The sequence below is a fragment of the Arvicola amphibius genome, chromosome 2, assembly GCF_903992535.2.
Source record: "Arvicola amphibius chromosome 2, mArvAmp1.2, whole genome shotgun sequence".
NCBI lineage: Eukaryota > Metazoa > Chordata > Mammalia > Rodentia > Cricetidae > Arvicola > Arvicola amphibius.
Window position 1 is genome coordinate 179,549,977 of NC_052048.2, and position 22,178 is coordinate 179,572,154.

Consider the following 22,178-nt stretch of genomic DNA (forward strand, 5'->3'; position numbering starts at 1 on the left):
TCTAACAGCTGGCAAAGGCTAGGAAGTAGATTGTCCTCAAGCACTTCCAGAAGGAAATGAAGCTGTGTTAGAGCCTTGGTTTTAGCCCAACGACACCCGTGTGGCGTTCTGATCTCTAACAGTAAGATAATAACATTTGCTTTAACTCAGTAAGTACCGACTATATGTTTTAACAGCATTAGGACAGTAACACACTGCTGGTCCATAGCAAGGTAGGTCCCACCCTCCCCTTGTCTTTGGAATCCCCAAAGTCATATTGAGTTTTCCCTGCAGAAAAGCTCTTCTGTCTCTCTGGGAACTCCTAGGGATGACTTGGGAGACATTCCTCAGCCCCTGCCACAGAACAGAGTCTTATCTTCCCCTCACGCTCACAGGGCTCTGGTTTACTAGAAGATCCACCAGTTCTTATTACCATTCCTGGGACCCTTCCTTGGATATCCAAGTGATTTGTCAGAATGATAGTCCGTAAGTGCCTTGGTGGGGGCCGAGAAAGAGCAGAACTCTCACCCTTGGTCCCAACTCTTCACCCATCTCACCACCCTTCCTGTATTAGGCACCGAGTGACTATATGAAGATAAAGCAAGAAATGTGTGTGTGTGTGTGTGTGTGTGTGTGTGTGTGTGTGTGTGTGTGTGCTGGCTCACCTTGGCCGGCACTCTCTACCCTGTTAATTGTGTACTTGTTTGATTCAGATTCTTAAACATACTGCGCCATATGGAACCACTGAGCAGAACCTACATACCTGAAGTCTTTCTAGCACTGTCAGATCAAACAAGCACCAAGGCACTTCCATGGGCATGAGCTACTCAGCACCTGCACGCAGCAGAAAAACTCCAGAAAGCTAGCTTTAAACCCCTCTGTTATCTCCCAGAAGCCCAAGAGGTCTGGGATCATCCTGGTGGTTCTTTCCCATCAGATTCCCTTCGCTTCCCGCATTCTTGCTTTTAACGATTCCCCCGCCCATATGTTTATTTGTTTTTCTTGGACTACAGAAAGGTCTTCCTAAGTGCAAATCCAGATTGTGCTTTGCTCAGAAATATTGTCCTCCCTGACTCTTGCCTGTTTGTTTCAATGTTTATCCTGGTCGCTTGTTCCAAACATGAATTAGCCATTTCTAATGGGTCCCTCACACCTGCCCATTCTTCCTACATTAGGATCTTTCCAATTTCTTCCGGGTCGTCTCATGTGACTTTCAGACGGACCCTTTAAGTTGTCAAAATCTGCTGTGGGCAGAAAATCACACTTCTGATACAGAGAACCCTGAGGGAAAAACAGGACAGGGCGGGGAATTTTCTAAGGAAGAAAGAAAACTCTAACAGTGACCATGGCAAAAGCTGGGGCAGATCATTCTGGAGAGTCACCCATCCCCCTTCTAGATGACTACCTCCCAAGCCAGCCTGGGGCCCTGGAACCCAGTTCCGGGCTGTCAGCAGAGATAAATTTAGTACCAATGATCTCATCCTGCAGAGCAGCCTCGGGGCCTCGGAGTGCTCAGGAAAGCATCACTTGGACAATCTGAGAAGTGACAGACAGTTCTGGCTTCTGCAACATAGGTGGCAGGCCCAAGGTTCCCTGTAGAGGAACACTAAGTCCATGATGAACATTGGCCAGAGTGTGGCCAGCAGGTGGCAGGCTAAGGGACCTGAGATATGGATACCCTGCTCTTTCCAGGGTCTCCCAGGACCTGGGCACACAGTGCTGAAGACTCACGTCAAGATCACAGGTATCAGCACTGAGATCTAGGTGAACAGCAAGCAAGGTCAAGTATTCTCACTGCAGAGTCAGGGCCAATGTCCCAGCACACCCCTTCCAACCCCATCAGGACACTATGTGGTGGGGTATTCACAAATCCAACAGTGGGCACAAGGCAGAAGGGGCTGGAACTTATTGCTCTGTCTTCTGCCAACAAGACCAAAGCTCAGCAAAGGGGTTGTCCTTTGTCCTTTGTAGAAAAGAATGGAAATTTATCACAAATGCAGACCCCAGTTCTCCCACCAGCAGGAGCCTCCCTTACCATGGCTCTGCGCTTGGGTTTCTGGCTTGCCCTACCTGGTAACTTGCTGATCAATTCGCCCAAGATTTCTTAGCGTGTTTTGTGGTTAGACTTTTGCCCTGATGATCCTGGAGGAAACCACAAGGGTTCCAACGTTGCCCAAAAGAGCCATTGAGGCAGTGCCAGGAGGTTCTTCAGCCAGGATGAGGTTTCTTGTCCCCTACCTCTGTAACCAAGGGACAGCATCCCACAAACCTTTCTGACGGAGATGGCATGAAAGTAACTCAGGAGAATGGACTTGACCCTTACGAAAAAGAAGGAAACAGACCTCTAAATGTGAAAATAAACAGCTACTTCCAGGAGGTAGACTCCACCCAGAAGTGCAATCCATATTATGCTATTTAAGGTGATGGTGATGGGGAATAAATATTGTCATTTAAGAAGGGCCAGGCTTGCATCTAAACACACCAGGGCCAACCCGTGTCAGTTTCGGTCACATTAGAGGAAATCAGTTCCCAAGAACAAAGGCCTCCTGTCTGCTCAGTTCCATCTTGGGAAATACCCAAGACACATAACTGAGGGGCTATCAGAGAAATCAAAGGAGACCAAGAACTTGGGGTGACCACCAAGCTATACTCGTTTCTGCCAGGGGAGGTGCAAGCATTGTTGTTACAAAGGGCAGGGACATTCCTTGATCATGTGAACAGGGTGGACGGCATCTTTTTCAAGTGAAGAGTTCAGACAAAGTCACAAAGAAGAGTGGCAAAATCCAGAGCCAGGACAACACTAGGACAGACATTTAAGCCAGTGGAAGGGCCCATGGGGTCAGGCATGGTCGTAAAGAAGTGGGGAAGAGGTCAGAACCACAGTACTAGGCCAAGGTCATAGAGTCTGGGATCCTGAGGCTTTGGGGGAAGAAATAAAATTAGTTTGATTGGGCTAAATTCATCCTGAAAAGTCAAAATGATATTTTTTTTTCTGTTCTCTTAACTAAATGTTAGCTCATCAAGCTAGGTTCTTGTCTCCAGGCTGCAGGATGTGGAGGACAGCCTGGTGTCTCAGCTGCACATGAACTGCTGATCCTCTTCTCCCAGGCCGTTGGCTCCAGGTTCAGTGCCTCCCTCCCAGGGGCTCATCTAGGGATGCAGGGCTGCTCAGCTGAGCCAGATCACCTCTTCTTCCTTAGGATACACACAACATAGCATTGCCCCCCCTCGCGACCCCAATCCCACAAGGCTGGTTAAGGCATCTACTTGGAGGACTTGCTAGTACCCTGGAGATGCTGATCTCTGGGGACTTCCTACACTCTGCTGTCCTACCTTGCCTGGGTTCACATGGCTGTTTATATCCATGGAGGTTGAAGTCGGTCCTTAGAAGTATACCAAACAAAGACATGGGATTGTCACCATCCTCTTTATTACCTTTTTCCTCCTGCTGTATCAAATAAACACTCTACAGGGCCTGTTGAGTAGGTAATAGTACACAGTGTGCAAGCATAAGGGCCTGAGTTCAGGTTCCTAGCACCCATGCAAAAGCTAGGAATGGTAGCTATGAACATTGGTAGTTCCAATACATCCAGTACAATCTTAGGGCTCACGCGCAAGTTAGCCTCGTCAAAACAAACAAACAAACGACCCCAACAGGCTCAATAAAAGATCCTGTCTCAAAGGAATAAAGTGGAGAACAAGACATCTGACATCCTCCACAGGTCTTGTTACACATGTGTGCATACATGAATCTACCTTACACACACACACACACGTGTACCCACACACGTGCACACATCTACTAAATAAGTAGCATTCTACAGCTGTATCACACAAGAGGAAAAAGGTTGGAACATCTGCGTGACCAACTTGTCTCAGACCAGAAGTGTGGCCACAAAGTTGAGATTTCTCAGCTGTCATGCAATTTCCACAACACCCAGGTTTGCCTATAAGCACTTCAGAGGCATGGCTAGCTGCAGATTCAGACCCAAGCAGCCGCCTAGGTAGGAACACAGCTGGAGTGTCATAGAATCAGGAGGCAGTGGGGTGGCATTCACTGACACCCACTCTTCTTTCTCTTCCCTGGGGAACAATTGCCACGATCACCTAAGGAATGCGTATCTTTCCTATTTTGAGCTTGTTTTCTTTTTTAAAGAGGGCTTCATGTAGCCCAGATGAGACTAGACTCTAGCTCCTCCTGCTTCCATCTCCCAAGTGCTGGGACTCTAGGTGTGCGCCACTGCTCCAAGTTCATGCTGTGCTGGGAGGCACACCCAGGGCTTCCCTCATGCTTCCGCCCCAGCCTGTGTTTTCCTATTCTTAAATTGCTCTTTTGAGCAGCTAACAGCTCCATGTGGGGTGTGTGAGTGTACTCACATGCCCTTGAACTTTTAGGGGGGAAATGAGAACAAAGAAAGGGAAACCCCTAAAGAGTGGGCAACAGAAAAGGAGAAATGGACTCCATTCCAGCTTCCTGTCCAGAATCTGCCCATGAGCCACCAGCATCTGTCACCGTGTTCCCCATCCCACCCCACCCACCCAACTACTTCCTTTCACCTCTGCCTCTAGACAGAGAAAGAGTTCATTCAAAAGCAAAGGTCTCCTTCCCCCACCCCCAGACCCAAGTCCCTCAAAAACAATCAAATTTAAAGCAGAGAGATTAAATTATCACTAAGCTAATTATGGGAATCACACTCAGACCGGCTGCTGGGAAGCGAGGTCAGCAAGCAAAAGGCACGAAAATTAAAGGCAGATGCAGGAAACACTTGAAAAAACCAAGTGGGAGACCCATTACCCCCCTCCCCCAACCAGGAGGAAGGAGAAACCACTCCGATGTCAGAGATGCTGTCCATCTGGGCTATTGTCAGAGCGTTCGGCAGCTAAATGGCTGTACTCTGTCATCATCTCTAGGCCAAAGTGGGCTCGAGTCAGAGGTAAACGGATTAGAGGGTGGGCTGCTAATTTCCCAGGCAGTGTAGAAGGGAAGTAGTGGCTGTATCTAAGAGGGGTAGAGCCCAGGGGCGTTAGCCCCAGGCTTCGGTTGCAGAGAGAAGGTTGTCCATGGTCCTGAGCGTTTGTGGGCCACATGGCTATACCAGGTGACTGTGGGTCTGTATCATTCAAGTCCGTCCATGTGCACATTTCTGAGGATGAGTCCTTCAGGGCGGGGGAGGAGATGTCGTGATGCAGAAGAAAGCACGTGCAAAAATATGTCGTGATGCATAAGAAAGCATGTACAAGCACGTGCATGTTGACCCGAAAACGTGAAGAGCTCAGAAAGAACCAGAGGGCACCTCCTAGCACAACTGCAGGTGAGCAGCAGTTCCCTGAGAATCTGTGGGCTTCGCCATGGTCCTCGCAGTGCTGTTACTGGCTCAGTGGAGAGCATGTGTATCTTGTGTTCCAGTGAACGTTGTTCCGGTGCTTCCTCAGGCATCATCGATGCTGTGCAAACTAAATGCACTTTGACCAAGAATTTGGCAGCCCAAGAAATAAACTTAAGAGCAAAAAGTCCACTTTGCTCAGTCTCCAGGCTGGCTCCCTCCACTTAAGTTTCTGACGCTGTTAGACTTGTGTTCTAGGTTCTGACTGACAGTAAGCTTTAGGTTCCCATTCCCAGAAAAGCAGCAAGTGGGAAATGTCCTAGTGGCATCCAGAGTGGATTTCTGGAAAATCATGATCAACTGAGGCATTTCAGAGGGAAAGTGAGAGGATCTTTGCAAGTTACATTACTTAGGAAAAATTAATTTGGGTGGTTCTATTTAATTGTAGGTAAAAGAAATGATTCAATAAATTTGGATAATTTAGTTATCCAAAAGACATCTGCTGAACACAATCTAATCATTGCATTTTAGTCAGAACACACCCTCAATCTCAAAGAAAACTAAATTTGGGGAGATACAAACATCCAGAGCCTGACTAATGGAAGAAAATTAACAATTTCAGTACCGTTTTCGGGAGGCAAAAAAAAAGTAAATTACCAACAAGCTTTGAGAAATCAGTTTAATAAAAATATCTGCAGCGCAGTATCTGGAGTTGATGGCACACCATGGCCATACCCTCCCCTTTAGAAAAGTTTTCTTCAGTTTGAACCATGAGTTCTTTAACTCCAGAAACACCTGGCGCATCCTAGAGCAATGCGCTGTTCCCAGCCCGAAGGCTGATGTTCATGCCAGGAAGACTTGCAGCAAGCTGTACTGACAAATCCTCTTCTCTGTCCTCACCTCAGCCTACCCCACATACACGGCAAGCCCCTTCCTCCGGTGGTGTTAGTCTTCCTTCTCAGTCTGGCCTGGTCAGCAAACTAGAGGGCATGCAGCCACAGGCGATTGTCTTACTTCTTGCTCTGTCGTGAGACTGGCATATCCACACAGGACCCTAGTTTCTGTCCCCCAGCAACATGGAGCAAACCTTCTGCCAGCTTTAGGTGCCTATGAACAGGAGCTGGGAATAACCTTTGTCGTTGCAAGTTGCTTAAATTTAGGAATCATTTGTTACCTCATCCTAACTTAGCCTAAGCTAGCTGATACACCCTTACAAGCCTGCACAGGCAGATAGTGCAAAACAGTAACTACTTACAGTCAATCTCCAAATATATTTTTTCAACCTGCATGGACTTATATATCCTTAAGCAGTCTGGTGATTCTGTGTTCTCATGAGAGGAAGTGTTTATATGCATCAAGAAAGAAAGATCAGCTATATCAATGAGCCGTGTTTTCCATTTGAAGAAAGTAAGCACGCCCTTTTTAATTTATTTTATTTTGCTGGATAACACATTCCTTTTAGAAAAGAAAGCTCAGCTATGAATGTTGAAGCTTATTTCCTGTAATTTCTGGGTAATCAAGATGTGACTAAATAAAAATTCAAATTGGTAACATGGATTTATCACAAGGCCATTAATTCCAAAAATGGATTATTCATTTTTAAAAAGTGCTCACTGGCTTTCTTCAATAAAGCTACATTCTCCCATCCAAAAGCCCATCAACTTCAGCAGGTGCAGAAGCCCAGAGCCTCGCTGAAGCAGAGAAGCAATGTTAGTACAACCAGCATCTCTTACCCTGTAGCCCTGTGCATACCAGGTGGGGTCTAGTGTCCCAGAAGTCACACTTGCTTCAGCCAGCTGGGCGCCGAGGGCCATTTATATGCAAGGTCAGGTCCACACAGGGTTTAGCCAATCCTGCTCAATTAAGCCTCACTGGACCTAAGCAAGACTCATCTGAGTCAGGCTTATAAACATCTTTTCCTCTTCCTAATCAGGCATGACCGGAAAAAGGCCCAGAACAAATTTGATCATAAACACTAAATAAGATATTCTGGGCTGGGGATAGAAGCTTAGTGGTAGCGAGTTTGCCTCGCTATGTGCAAGGCTCTTGGTTCAAGCTCCAGCATCGGAAAGAATATTATGTAAATGGATGCATCTATATATGCTAACCTGACGCATTGAAATAGGATCGTGGTCACATGCAACTTCTTAAAAGCCTTTCGGTCCATCAAGAAGAACACCTGTAGTAGGGGAATCTTTTTTTTTCCTCACAAGAAATCAGGTAAATTCAATGCTCTACGGGGAAGGTAGAATTTAATTATCACAAAAAGAAAATTTTGATAACTTATTAGAAAGACTAAGTAAAGAAGAAATCTCAAAGTTGGGCGGAAAGGGTGGGATGGAAGTCCTGGGAGGAGTTACAGGAGGGGGTGAATATGTTCAAAATACATAGTAAAAAATTCTTAAAGAATCAATAAAAATACTGCTTTCTAAAGACCAATGTAAAGTTAAGATATTGTCCTACAGCTCTTTAGAAATGAACCAAAGGTATCTTAGCATCATCACTGTTGACAATGCACACTCACCAGAGCATAAGTGCTTGCACACACACACACACACACACACACACACACACACACACACACGATGCATGTGTGCACGCACTAACCCACAGTATAGATAAGATGCCCACAACGGTCCAGGTGCCATGCTGCCAAGAGCTCAACAGCTTGCATCTGAGTGTCCCATGAGGAAGACCCAGAAGTACCAGGATCAGGCTTTTGTTCTACACACAACACTGAGAGCAATTGGCAAGGTGGCTTTGGTACTCTTCTGTCTTCTCATGCCCAGCTATTCCAAGACACACTCTAATGTGGCCAGTGCCTCGGCTCTAGCCCCTACCATCGATCTTGGTGGGGAAGGAGCTATGGGTGGAGAAGCAGAAATCTACCACTTTCCCTTGCAAACATTTTGCCTCCAAGGCCTCAGGAACCTTCTCTGGGAGGGGTGGAGTCTTCTGAAGGGAAATTCAAAAGAGACCCAGGAGGAAAACTGGGATTGTGAAAGGCACTAGGGTTGCCATAGTCAGGGAGTAGTGCCAAGGAGATGGGTAAACCATGTGACCCTCCAATAGACCAGCTCTTTGCCAACTTATCCTAAGGAGAAGTGTGGTCTCCCTCTCTTTACTTAACAAGCCTCGGACTTCCTCATGAGTAGTAGAGGCCATGCCTCCCAAAATGGACAGTGAGCGTGGGATGTAAGAGATTATGTTACTCCTTCAGAGCCCCAGCAGACTTAAAACATGTACGGTTGACTTTAAAAACATTTATATAAATAACTATGTGGGTCTGGCTGCGTGACATAGTAGGTAGGATACTTGCCTAGCATACACAAAGCTCCAGGCTCCATTCCCAGCACTGCGTAAAACCAGTCACAATGATGCAGGTCCATAATCCCAGCACTTTGGAGGTAGAGGCAGAAGGACCAGAAGTCCGAGGCCATCCTTACCTACCTAGTAAGTCCGAGGCCATCCTTACCTACATAGTAAGTCCGAGGCCAGACTGGCCTACACAAGACACTGTCTCAAAATAAGAAAGAAACAAACAAATACATACATTTTAAAGGGATTTGCAAATGCATTTCAGAAACATAGCCTCTTTACCATCGACTTACAAGGCCTCCTCCAATCGCACAATCTGTGGAGGCATCTTACGGTCATGGCTGCCTTTGACCTTGTTAAAACCACATCGGTCCTGACAGATGGGTGAAGATCAGGCCTGGGAGTAGATCTTCCATATGTTAAAATGACAATGCTGCATGATGTCAGGGATGAAAGGAGGTGAGGAGAGCATGGAAGGAGTGGAGGGATGGTACCCAAGACGCTGGGGATCAGGCAGGGCATTTAGACAAAGCAAGGTCGGCTGTCTGAAAGTGGCGAGATACTCACAATGGCCAGCAGCCACAGGAAATCAGAACCACACAGAAATAGGACCATGAGTCAGACCTCTGACCTTCACACAGCTGACATGGCTAAGTAGAGTTGGCCATCCAAAGGAGGACAGACAGGGACCCTGGGTGACCTGCCACGGGCAAAAGAAGCAAGAACTACAGTGTCCCATGGAATGCTAAGTGGGAGTTTTAACAAGAAAGCAAAGGCCGCGTAAGACTTGAGCGCATCCCTGGCCACAGGTTAATGGTAAGAGAAAAAGCAGAACTTGCTGCTTCCTTAAAAGTAGGGCTCCCCAGCCTCCCTTCCCCTCCCCCCAGCCACCCACCTCCTCCCCCAGACACACTTCGCCTCTCCCAGCCTCCTGAGGGTCTAAGCTGGGGTGCAATAGCTCCTGGATAGAAAGCCATGCTGCAGAGAGGGAGACAGTAGGATGGGAATGGTCCCCATGTATAGGAAACTGTTATTTCTCAGGATGGCACCCCTCCTCGGTATTGAACTTTAGCCAAGGCCCTTGGGAACTGAAAGCATGTAGGTGCAGCGAGACACACTAAAATGCTAAGCAGGTCATGTTTCTTCACCAGGTCTGACCATTGTACAGGGCTTTAGGCCAGGGACAGTGATGAAGTGGGATGTATTGTTCTTAACATTGAGAATGAGAGGAATGGGCTGCTTCTGGGAGATACATCTGCCATACTGTGTATGTTAGATTAAAGAGGCAAACATTTAGAGACAATAAAACCAGTTATAAGTGTCCAAGTCAGAGCAGGGCAGAGAGAAGGTGCAAGGTTCTGCTAAATGTGGCTACATGGACCAGGTACACAAGCCAGGAAGACCACCTCCTTCAGGGTCCTGGAGTGAGACTCAGCCCACAGCCAAGAACTCAGCCAGAGGCAAAGCCCGGGGTCTTTCCTTATAAACGAGACAAGGGGCAAACTTTAGACTAAATATTCTAACCACAGAAGGATTAGTTAGTCCCTTCCACATGAACAAGGGGCTATATATGTTCCCCAAAAGGAAATGATGAGGATCATATAATAAATATATGGGAAAACAGGTAAACGGATGATGTTTAGTCTAGTGAGTGCCCATCCTACCCTCTTTCCTGTCAGCCAGCCACACACCTGACAAGAAGCCAGAAGCCCTAGTCAGGAGGCTGGGATCTTCACGACCAACAGAGCCCTTGATTCGAAGATTGGCCTTGGTCATATCCCTCACAAAGCATCACTATCTCCCCAGGCGACTGTCCCTGAGCTTGTCCCTCCCATGGTGAGGAAAGTGTGGTACACTTGCTTTGATCTCTGCCATTCATCCTGACTCTCTATGTGTATACCATCAAAGGTTCAGGATCCAGAAGACAGAGCAGTGAACTAGTGTTCACTAAAAAATTAACTTGAGGAGTGAAAGTATTGGTTCCAGTACTCGCAGTGGAGAAGACTTCAGTGTTAGTGTGGTAAAATGGCCCTCACAGTGGCCCTTGGGAATCCCCATTATCTCCTGGTAGTGGTCTAAAGTAACCCCTTCTCCTGAATGCGAACCCAGATGGTGGGCTTCCAATAGCCAAAGTTGGTAAAATGTCATTTCTGAATCAGATTCTAAAGATATTCTTTAGATATTCTCTCTCTCTCTCTCTCTCTCTCTCTCTCTCTCTCTCTCTCTCTCTCTCTCTCTCTCCTTCCCTCCCTCCCTCTCCACTTTCCTCCCTTTCTCCCATTGATCTGGAGAATTAAGATCTATGATTTGATTTGTTAGTGTGTAGACAGCCTTCAAGGATGGGTCCACATAGTAGAGATGACATCTCCACTGTGGACCTGAGCGGCCCTAAAAGGGAGTCCTCTGCCATTCAGGCCTCGAGCCACAAGATGACTGTGGTCCTACCCAACATGTCACCTCAGCCTGAGAGTATTCATAAGCAAAGGACACAGCTAAGCTGCACCGAGTTCCTAATCCCCCAAAACTATATGTCAACAAATATTGTCCTAATCCCTGGGCTTAGGGGTTGGGGGGAGTTTGTTACCTATAGGGGAGCAATATGCTTGTGTCTCCTGGACAGGATAGAAAGTCGGAAAATCAGTGCAGGAGATAGGGCTGTAAAAAGTCACTGTGGGAGCTGGAGAAATGACTCAGATGTTAAGAGCATGCACTGCTCTTCCAGAGGCCCTGGGTTCAATTTCCAGCAACCATACAATGACTCACAACCATCTATAATGAGATCTGGTGCCCTCTTCTGGTGTGCAGGTAGAACACTGTACACATAATAAGTAAGTTTTTAAAAAAATTTAAAAAAAAAACTCATTGTGGATGTTTTTACAATAAATCAAAGCTCCTAGGAAAACCTGTGGTGATGAATCCCTACCATCCTTGCTGTAGTCCCTCCCCGTACTGAACCCCTAGGTACTATTCTCTTCCAATTGAGAGTCTAGCAGTGAAGAGCCCAGCAGGTAAGCGGGGCAATGGCAGCTGGGGCCTGCTCCTCTTGCCTTCTGCCTCTCCCTTCTTCCTCTGTACATTGCGTCTCTCATCCTCTCGCATCTTTGTTGTCTTGGTTACATGGCCAGACTCCTAGTTTCCCTCCTAATGATATGTTCTAGCAAAGCATCATCTTTCACTTCAATTGCATATGTCTCTGGATGAATTCCTCCGGTGTGCCTGACATCAGGGTATCAGTTGTCTGAATGCATGCTATGATTTTGGGGTGGTTCAGTGGCGCTTTCTTCAATTTCGATGCCTTTTTCATTTTAATATACGATCAGGATCTTACCCCATAAATGGATACACACACACACACACACACACACACACATACATACAATTCAAAGAAGTGACGTGTGTATCGATAAATTCTGAATTGGCAAAACTCATTTCTACCACCATCCTTCACACATGAACTCTAACATTGGTCTCCCGGGGAAGAAAATGACAGGTGCCCTGGAGGCACTGTTTGCTGGGGATCCCAGGGTGTGTCTCTGCAGGAAGCCAGAAGTGCCAAAATCCAGCCATGGCTGTCAAGCTGCCTTGAAGGGAGCTACAGAAGAGACCACAGTAAGGACATGCCCTCTGCTTGTTTCAGTCACGTTTAAATGGCCACTTGAGATCCCTCCAGAGGAAGTATGGATGGACCCATGGGCAAACTCATGAAAAGTGAGAGAAGGTAAGAAAAATAAGACCAACGGAGAAATATTGATAAAAGGATAATTGAAGACTTCATGATATCAAACACAAAATACGTTGGAGAGGGCATTCGCTGAGTGGGTCGTTTTTCTTGCTTACTGGGTAAAACATGAGGAGAAAGCTTAAAACATGGCAGAGATTGAGATGAGGTGAGAGGAATGCCCAGAAGCAGGCAGGTCAACACAAGGCAAAATTATTCTGAAGAGCCGGGCGGTGGTGGCGCACGCCTTTAATCCCAGCACTCGGGAGGCAGAGGCAGGCGGATCTCTGTGAGTTCGAGACCAGCCTGGTCTACAAGAGCTAGTTCCAGGACAGGCTCCAAAGCCACAGAGAAACCCTGTCTCGAAAAACCAAAAAAAAAAAAAAAAAAAAAAAATTATTCTGAAGAGCCAGGCGTGGGATGCCTAGACTCAGTGCGTAGTGGCAGAATGGACTCTGTCCCTAGTTAGGGGTGGGCCCAGAGGAGGATCCTTGGCTGCAGCACTTCAACCTCAGTTTCCCCCTCTTGTGTATAAAGCATTGATTAAAACTCATTAATGTTTAACACTAGCAAAAAACAGGCTAAGACCCGTAAAACGCACAGTGCCAACAATCAGCAGGCTTCTCGGAGGCTCCTCCCTCCCACTGGGGAAATGGCTCAGCACCAATCCTCCCAGGCTCTTTTCCTTTCTGTTTGTTCCTAACTTAGGCAGACTTGCAATAGCAGCTCAAGATGGAAAAGTACATAACACAACCAGGCTGAACCAATAATCCTGAATCAGCAAGGGATGATGTCTACTCTGCTCCTGGTCAACAACGGCGCCCCAACACCGGGCTGTGCTAGGTATCTGGATACCTCCACGGTATGAGTTCATTTTGTATTTTATTTATTAAAAGTTGGGGGGGGCGTGTGTGTGTGTGTGTGTGTGTGTGTGCGCGCGCGCCCACACGCACATGCTGTGATGTGTGTGTGGAATGTGGAGTCAGTTCTTCCCCATTTTATGGAGTTCCTGGGGACTGAACTCAGGGAATCAAGCTTGTATGGCAAGCATCATTACCCTCTGAGACACCTTGCCAATCTCCTGGTTTTATTTTTAATTAAAGTAGACTCAAATTTTCAGAGTTTAGAATTTGAAAAAGAACTCCCAGATGTATTTGGGAGTAGTGAAGCAGAACTGGAGCCTCAGCTATGATATGACTGTGTGGTTGAGGCCCTACTGGCTCAAGTGCGCTCGCTCTCTCTCTCTCTCTCTCTCTCTCTCTCTCTCTCTCTCTCTCTCTCTCTCACACACACACACACACACACACACACACATACACACAAACACACACACATATGCACACAGCATTCAATCCTGAGAAGCTGTGCTCTGAATAACACCTAGTGTGAGTCCCCATGACCCACCTCAACTTGGGACTGTTTTCCCCCTAATAGGCCCAGGAACAAGCAAATTGGACGAAAACAATTCCAGGAAACAAAAGATGATGAAATCAAAGGAAAAACAGAATGCTGAGCTTCAGCATTCCCCTTTCTCTCCATCCTGATCCACAGAGATGTGAGAAAGCAGTCATCTGCTGCCATGAACAGGCCCCACCCTACTGCCGTGCCTCCCAATCTAGGATGGGCTGTATCCCTTGAACCAAGAGCCAGATGAAACTTCGCCTCCGTCAAGTTGCTTCTTGCAGGTATTTGAACACAGCCAGGAGCAACAGGAATACAGACACAGAGCAGAAAGAGCCAGCGCTCTGTTTAACCAACACTGGTGAGCGCTCCGCCCCTTAGCTAGGAACAGTGTACAGCAGCAGAGAAAGCACTTGGGAAAAAACACAAGCACAGAACCAAAGGAGCGATCACACCTCCGGCGGAAGTTTGTGATGTTGTGGCTCACGAGGAACGTCAGTCTCTCCCTCTGTTGTCAGGCAGCCGTTCAGTGCTGATCAGCAGCTATGAAATACCATCACTTAGTGAAGGGAGAGCGTCAGAAAGGACTGCGGCGGAGATATTTAAGCAAACAGATTTTTAATCTAGATACCCCAACATTCACAAAGACACCCTAAAGCAAGTCAAGATGGTGTTTGCTTCATGGATTTTGCCTGCAGATAAAATTTTAACAGGCTGTGGGTTCCTCGGAGTTCCTGGGCACCTCCTGATGATTTCAGCATTCATATGACAGATTTCTTAACAGAACATGCCTTTTATGTTCACCACAGGGAAAGTCTTCCAAATGCACACACATACACGCACACACATACACACACACACACACCAGAGAACACAAAAGACATCCAAATTGGCGCTTTCCTCACCTCCTTTCCCCTTGCCTCATGTGATGCGCACTCAAGGAGTGAAATTATGGTCATCAAAGGCAAGGCTGCAAATAATTGGAACCCATACCTTTCAACCAAAATGAAAAGTCAGTCATTTCTAGGGCAGCCTATGGATAGTTGGAGTCTAGCTCTTGGGTCTCTAAAGCCCACAGCCAACTTCCCTTACTCTCAGCAACCATCCAAGCCCCTTCCCGCCCACCTTGCCCACTTCAAGTCCCTTGTCAGGCGGCAAAGATCTCTGAAAGGCCCTTGTACACTCAGGAGATTATTACAGGCTAGAGACGCCAGCTCTGTAATTACGGCTGCTGTATGATTGTCATTATTCTCACACCCTGGGCTCGGTGGCTCACAAAACTTGCTGCAAAGTTCAGCGGCAGCCTCCAGCCAGCTACGGCTGGGCTTCTGCCCAGAAAGGTGGCAGCGGGTCTGATAACCTCTGAGAAAAAGCAAATGGGAGTTATTGCAGGGAAAGGGGTGTGGCACCCTGGAGCTACCGGCGGTGGGGAATTCTATTGTCTAGGAAAATAAACAAATGGGCCACTTTCACTTTTTATTATTTCAAACAACAGACGTGGCAGTACTGCTTTCCTTTTCCAGCCCAGACTGTCCCCTGGGCTGGCTGTGCTGAGTCTGCAGAAGCAGACACCAGGCTTTAGCAAAGCTATTAAGCGGCTGCCACTCTGAACCCATGGAGCAGAAAGTTTGGCTGCCTGGGTGGTAAGCCCCCCACTCCCCGCCCCTGCCCAGGGGAAGGGTCAGCTCATTCCCCCTATGCAACACCTCTACCCCTAACTTCCAAATAGTTATGCCTCGCCAGCCCCACACTACCACTCTGGAAATTAAATATAACATCTCGGGTGGCTCAAGCTGGACCGTTCTTATACAAACCCACCCAAGGGGAAGATGGGAAATGCCAGTCTGCACGTGGCTGAGAATGCCCCCAAGTTTCCCATTAGGTGTTGCCTGTCACCCATGCATGGCTGTGCCTCTACATTTCCCCAGAAGGGTGATTTCCATGCATTTGCTTACACAGGCTCCTGGGGTGTGCTTACACCCACTCATGGAGTGGTGTGATATTGAGAATCAGTGGCAGGGGACAGGTTTCTGCACTGTTCTAAATCATCTCAGATTTACAGAGTAGTCGAGTACAAAAAAAGTATATTTTTACCAATAACTGTCTCTTCTGTTACGTGCAAAGAACTCTCCACATTCCTGTCACTGGCGACATAGTCCAAACAACTCCAGAAATGACACAAAATTACCCCTCATCCAGAGGCTATTCTGTCTGGACAGCTAGTCTGAGATTCCATGGGTAACAACAGTCTTTTAGGGTGAAGAAAGTTGCTTCTTCATTGTACTCATATGGGGCTCACCAGAGAGAGGAGTGAAAGCACCCCAAAGTGCTTGTGGACTTACTCTCAATATTGTTTATTCCCCTTGTGGGAGCCGATGGAGCCAGCCAATAGACACATCATGGCATGAATTGTATATGGTGATTGTATTGGACAGTGTCTTAGCTCTATCACAAAATACACAAGGCAACTGACTTATAAAGAGAGAAAGCGTTCACAATTAGAAGGTTCCAGTTTAATTTCACTTGGCCTCACAGTTTTGGGAGAATGTAAGTTGACACAACATGACAGCCGCGGCATGTGATGGGGAAAGAATTTATAGCACAAGTCGGGAAGCAAATGAGGAAAAGAGAGAGCGAGAGGCAGGCAGAGAGACAGAAAGAAATGACGGTATGGGATCAGGCCATTCCATTCAAGGGCAAGACCTGATGACCTTGTACTATCCCCCACCTCCGAAAGGTTTCATCTCCTGGCAGGGCCAAGCATTTCACAGATGATCCAAACTATAGTATGACTCTGGGATTTAGAACGCACCTTTCCAGCAAGTGAATAATAATGAAAACAGAGCCCTTCTGAAGAGCCAGTGAGAAGGGATTCTATAATGCATGACACAGAATGGGCAGGGACCCAGGAAATATAATTCTTGAGGATGTACATACAATGGGTAGATTATCCTTCAGCTGTGGCACTGAAGACAGGACATGGAAACGAGGTGTGAGATTAGGCACACAGTACCATGTGTGCTTTCTTCTGAGCACCATAGCACTCTATCGGCAGACCCTGTCGTCTTTCCCAGATATTCAATAATTATCTATACACCCAGCACTCACTCCTGATTCTGTCTCATACGCCCTCCATACTGCTACATTCCAAATATATAACCTATGCTTGACTATCACTCCACATGAAGGAGTATTTATTGACTGTGGTGTTATGTAGTAAGAAGGTAGAATAGACACAGCCTTCTAAACCTGCATAGAATACGTACTCATGACCATTCAGAGTTAATGCCAAGAACACATCAAAGGAGGGATCAAGGTTCAGTCATCATTATTTTACTTAGTCTGAATCTCACAATATTTAGAAAATGCCAGGGAAGCCTACACAAAACAAACTAAAGAGCAACTAATAACCAGCCAACAGAAAGCAGGACCTCTGGTTTCCGGAGTTAGAAGACCTAACCCATCAAAGATAGCTCACAATAGACCACTTCCAACTCCCTTGAGGATCCATGGCTGAGAATATTTCTGAATGGGCAAGTATACCCAACGCTGCCAGAGGGCCAAGGTTGCCCATTGTGCCAAGACAAGGGTCACAGGTCAAGCTCTCAGACCCTACGATTCCATCCATCCATAAGCCACCTCCGCGTCTCCACTGCAGCCATGACGTCCTACTTGCGCACGCTGGCTCTTAGCCCCATTAGCCGCTCTCAAGCAGGTCTGCACATTGCCCCATCTGTTCCCTGAATGGATTCCAGATGGATGCACCAGCCCATAAGGGCTGGAACAGGGGGAACAGGCACAGCCCTCCCCCCCCCAGTCCACCTTCTCCAGCCACCTAGACTTAATAGAGCCCTTGCCTAAGGGCACAAGACCAAGCGGAACAGAATAAACCTTTTGGAACCACCTAGCAAGGCTGGGCTAACAAGTCTCATGTGCACACCAGCTTTCGGGAAGAGTGAATCCACCCACTCATGCAGCTTGATTCCCACAACAACCTACAAATGAAGGCAGAGAAAGGACACGCGACTTCTATAACCTCAACAACAGAGTGTCTTCTCAAATCTGTCTTCCACCAGGCCCACCAGGCCCACGACAGTGAGACGCTGAAGGGACAGAGTCTGCGCAACAATCAAAACGACCGCACCTCATTCCTACCTTCTTTAGCTTGCCACTTTTGGTGCCCACGAAGGCCAGAGAGTGATTCTTGTAGACATACGCGATGACGGAAGTCATGCGGTCCCTGTCCTCCGTGAAGACCGGGATGCCACGTACCATTTCAGACACTCCCAGAGGGGCATTCATATCCAGGCCACAGAAGTTGTCATCAATGGTTAGGAGCTGAAAATTAAATGGGAGAAAATTAGAAAAGAGCATGGGGGGACATGGCAAAGGGGGAAAGGCAGTTACTTCCAACATAGGGAATCCCATGCAACAGTGGGGCTCCCCTCTGGGTTCTGTTATGCCCAGGAGGGTAAAGACCACCCCAATGGCTGATGGGAGCTCTCACACTTCTCTCAAGCAGCTCTGGTTGGTCCAGGCTTCTTGAAGGTACTGGGAACTTATTACGGAACTTCTCTTCCTTTTTTGGAAGCACTGTATGATCTCAAAAGAGTTACTCTGTTTTCCTGTGCTTTCTATATCCCATACTATAAAGCTGAAGGACACAGTCCCTGCCTTTTGATGGGCTACCATAAAGCCGATCAGGCTCAGGCCTGTAAACGTCTTTGGACCTTCCTGAGAAGGGAGTGAAATAAAATACAAGGTGTCGCTTTTATAAAGGCTTAAATCCAGCTCGAGCAAGAGGCATCTGGGGAGCAGCAGGCAGGCTCTTGCCAACACAACCCTGTGAAAGTGGCCAACTCAGCTCTCCAGGTCGTAGGGCTCTTCCACTCCCTGCCTGAAGGGGAGCAGGAATAGGCTTCACGGACAGAGGGCAGCATCCTGAGCCCTGCAAGTTCTCGAACCTCTCCCCTTCTTCCACATCTGGAACAAATATCTGCCGTGTGCCTTTGGATACCTCCAGCCTCTGCTACAGGTATCTGGCCCAAGAGCTCAGCTTGAACAAAACTCTCCCCTTCCCCTCTAAAAACAAAAACAAGAAAAAAAAACAGCAGTAATGTTTATGATGAAGCTTCAAGATCTAGTCTCAGCTGCCTATCATGAGGAGAAAGGAGACGGGTGGTAAGTAAAAGACGGATAGACAAGAGGAGGGAAAGATCCAGGTTAGGAGGACATGATGCCTATTCCTTGTTAAATGCAACCATGGCAATCCTGCCAGGTTCCCAGGGCACCCTGCTGTGCCCAGAAGTCTCACAGCCCTTGAACGTTGGTGATTACAGTTCACAAAGAAAACACAGCCCTAATTTTCTCAGCCTACGATGTACCTCACAGATCCCTGCTACCAGCAAAGTTTGCTTTCTGCCCATTTTGATCCTTCTTCCAGGTAGCTGAATCTGAATCTACTGTACACACGGGGAAATTGAGGCAGGGAGTAAGGGAGCCCATGTGTCACAGTCCGCTACTGCTATCATCTACACATCCCCTAGTTAGCCCAAGGCAGTGGGAAATGTAGGCTTCTCCACGGTTACCTAGAAAAGCATTCGAACGGCCACGGTTACCAAACAGTGTTTCCCCTTAGCCGGGTGGAACACAAACAAGTCGACTGTCACCTAGAAAAACAAACTACACATTCAAGCCACTGTACCACGAAGCCGTGCTGCCAGAGGCAGAAAGTGGACTATCTGTGAGTCTCTTTGGCTGCAGCCTGCCACAGCAAGGGGTTCCAGGTGAGGACGCTAGCGTAGCCCAGCCTGGCTGTCCGAGCTGGCGGCTCTGCTCATCCTGGACGACAAGACTCTGTGCCAGGACCTGCCAGGAGGCAGCGGTTCTGTCTCCACACCTGTCCCATGACACTCATCACCCACACGTCCTGCCCTAGTATTGCCCTTCAGCTCCAAGGAGACTGAAGATGCAGCTGAGGGCTCATGGATGACATGAAGGGAAAATGACACCCTCCACCCCTGGCTTCCGCGGGGCTCAGTTTTTCCCTCTGAATGAGACCCCAGGTGGCGAGGGTGTGATCCAGGAATAACCAAGAGGGGTTGCTGAGGTTCTCCAGCCATCCTGAGAAGTGACCTTTCTTAGCTTCCTCAAAGCTGAAGCACCTTGGGTAGGGATTTTTTTCCCCCACAGTGAAGTACTGAGAAAAGATCAAAGGACAGGGTTGCATAGCTGCTGAACTGCTTCTCTGAGGTGTAACTTGCTACTGCTGTCCTCTGAGGCTCACCTCCCTGGGGCATCAATAGCAAGGTGGGGCCGGCATACCCGGATGGGGCAATGAAAAAGGCCACCTGTGACCTGGAAGCACTTCAGTGAGGGAAGTTATGTTCCTCACAAATAAATAGCCATGGGGAGCAGAGGTCCTCACAGGCTCCTGAATTGTAGTCTCAGGCAATTACAGTCTGGGGACAGGATCTGGAAGACTCTCTCTACCTGAAGACCTGCAGATGCCCATAGAACGCAGATGCCTGTGTGCCAGGCTATTTGATGAAGGACTTGGGCAGGTGAGGATGCCATGCATTCCTGAGCTCCTGGGTGATGAGGGTGCAGGGTCTTCCCCAGGGCCCCATTAACAGTATTATTGGAACACTAGTCACAGGAACCAGGAGAAGACTTAGCTGTAATCAGAAGTCTAGCTGTGCCTGCAGGACCAGGCCTGGCCTCTCCCTCCAGTCCTGACTCAAATGCCCGTGAGGATGGTACAGCTACCAGCACGACCTATCTTCCCCACGCACCCCCATTTTGTATGTGTATGTGTTCATATGTGCATGTGCATGTGCACATAGGTCTAAACGGCATGTGGAAGCCACAGGTCAATATCAGGTATCGTCCTCAATCTCTTTCCACTTTATATTTAGAGACAGGGTCTCAGGGTCGTTACCTAAAGAAGACAAGTTATGAAAAAGAAAATATAAAGTTGTTTTTCTAGTTCGATTGCTGTCATGGATCTTTCATTTTTTGGTGGTGGATAAGTGCATAAAAAAATCTACTTGATACTGAAAGTGAGAAATTTAATGTAAGTTTTATAGCATCCATTCTGAATGCCAATTCTAAACAGATATAAGTTCATTAAGTTGTAATAAATTTGGGTCTTGTTGATTTTAGTGTGTTACACTTTGTATTTATTTGTAAGGATTTTTAGTAATAAATTCTATTTAAATTTTTTTCAAAGTGTGGGCTAGAACTAAGATGAGTGACTCACTGTTCCAGGGAGTCTGAGGAGGACAGAGACTATGCCTGATGCATCTTTGTACTCCTTAGTGCTTGGTGCATACTAGGCTATGAAACACGAGGTAAGTGGATGGGTGGACAGACAGCAGGATGGCAAACAGATAGACAGATGAGCAAATAAGAGCTTTCGTTTCTCAGTGGCTAATGATTTAGAGCTAGGTTTGCCCATCTGAACTTTGTAACCGCAGGCAAATCGTTTAACTAAGGATGGGAATATCAGAACACATTTCCTAGCGCCGTGGTGAAGATTAGATCATCTGGTCCACTCAGACCACTGCCCGCCACACAGTATATGCTATTAGATTACTATTGTTTGCCAGCTAGAGACAACCTGTCAACTTTGGTGAGTCTCAGTAGTGCTGAGGAAATACATGGTTATTACCTCAGGAGTGTTGTAGAGACTGAGGGACTAGAGTCGTCTGTAGTAGTTGTCTGGGGTATAAACTTGACTCAGGAGGCTAAATGAAGAAGCAAAGGAATGGTCTTTCTTGATCCAGAAGATGGAACAACTTCACTAAAACAGCAAAACCTGTATCCCAACCAGACCCACTCATCAGACAATCTGAGTGCGGCCAAGACAACAAATATTCACCACCTTCTTAGTGTTTCTGTGTTCTCAGAGATGCCAGAGTGACCTTTATCCCCACAGAGGAGGGGATGGGCATCCACACCCTGGAGTTTAATCCCCTAACAGAGCTCATTAGATAGGAGCACCCCATTCAAGTTGGACCTAAAAGCCAAAGGCCTCATAACAGCTACCCAGTGGCCTGCAAAGCCCCAGCAGCCATGGTAAGGTGGCACGGGGAGCCAAAGCTGACACTCCAAATTACAATCTAATAGCTTACCGCGCTTCCCTCGCACACAGCAGCAAAGGTTACCGTGCAATTATGTGTCGCTACACACAAATGACAGAGCAGTTACGGTTACTTTACCAATTACAGGGAAATTGCTCCCACTCTGCAGAGACTGGCACTCTGAAAACTCTATCATCTCCACAGAGGGGATCGAAGAGGCTGCCAGCGTCCTTCTCCAGCAGTGTCCCCTGGCTCTGGGACAGAACCACAAGGCAGCCACTTGAGAAGCCCAGACCAGAGAAGGGCTGGAAGCAGAGCTGGGAAACTGTGGGAGTTCTCCTTCAGTCCTTTAGA

The 22,178-nt window shown here is 47.4% G+C and overlaps 1 protein-coding gene across 1 annotated transcript in view; it reads right to left on the reverse strand.

The window, feature by feature from the left end:
* Plxna4 (plexin A4) overlaps positions 1 to 22,178 on the reverse strand; it is a 446,194-nt gene that overhangs the window by 343,572 nt on the left and 80,444 nt on the right. The window contains exon 3 of the mRNA XM_038319125.1: positions 17,896 to 18,078. Coding sequence (XP_038175053.1) covers positions 17,896 to 18,078 — 183 coding nt within the window. The remainder of the gene's footprint in view (positions 1 to 17,895; positions 18,079 to 22,178) is intronic.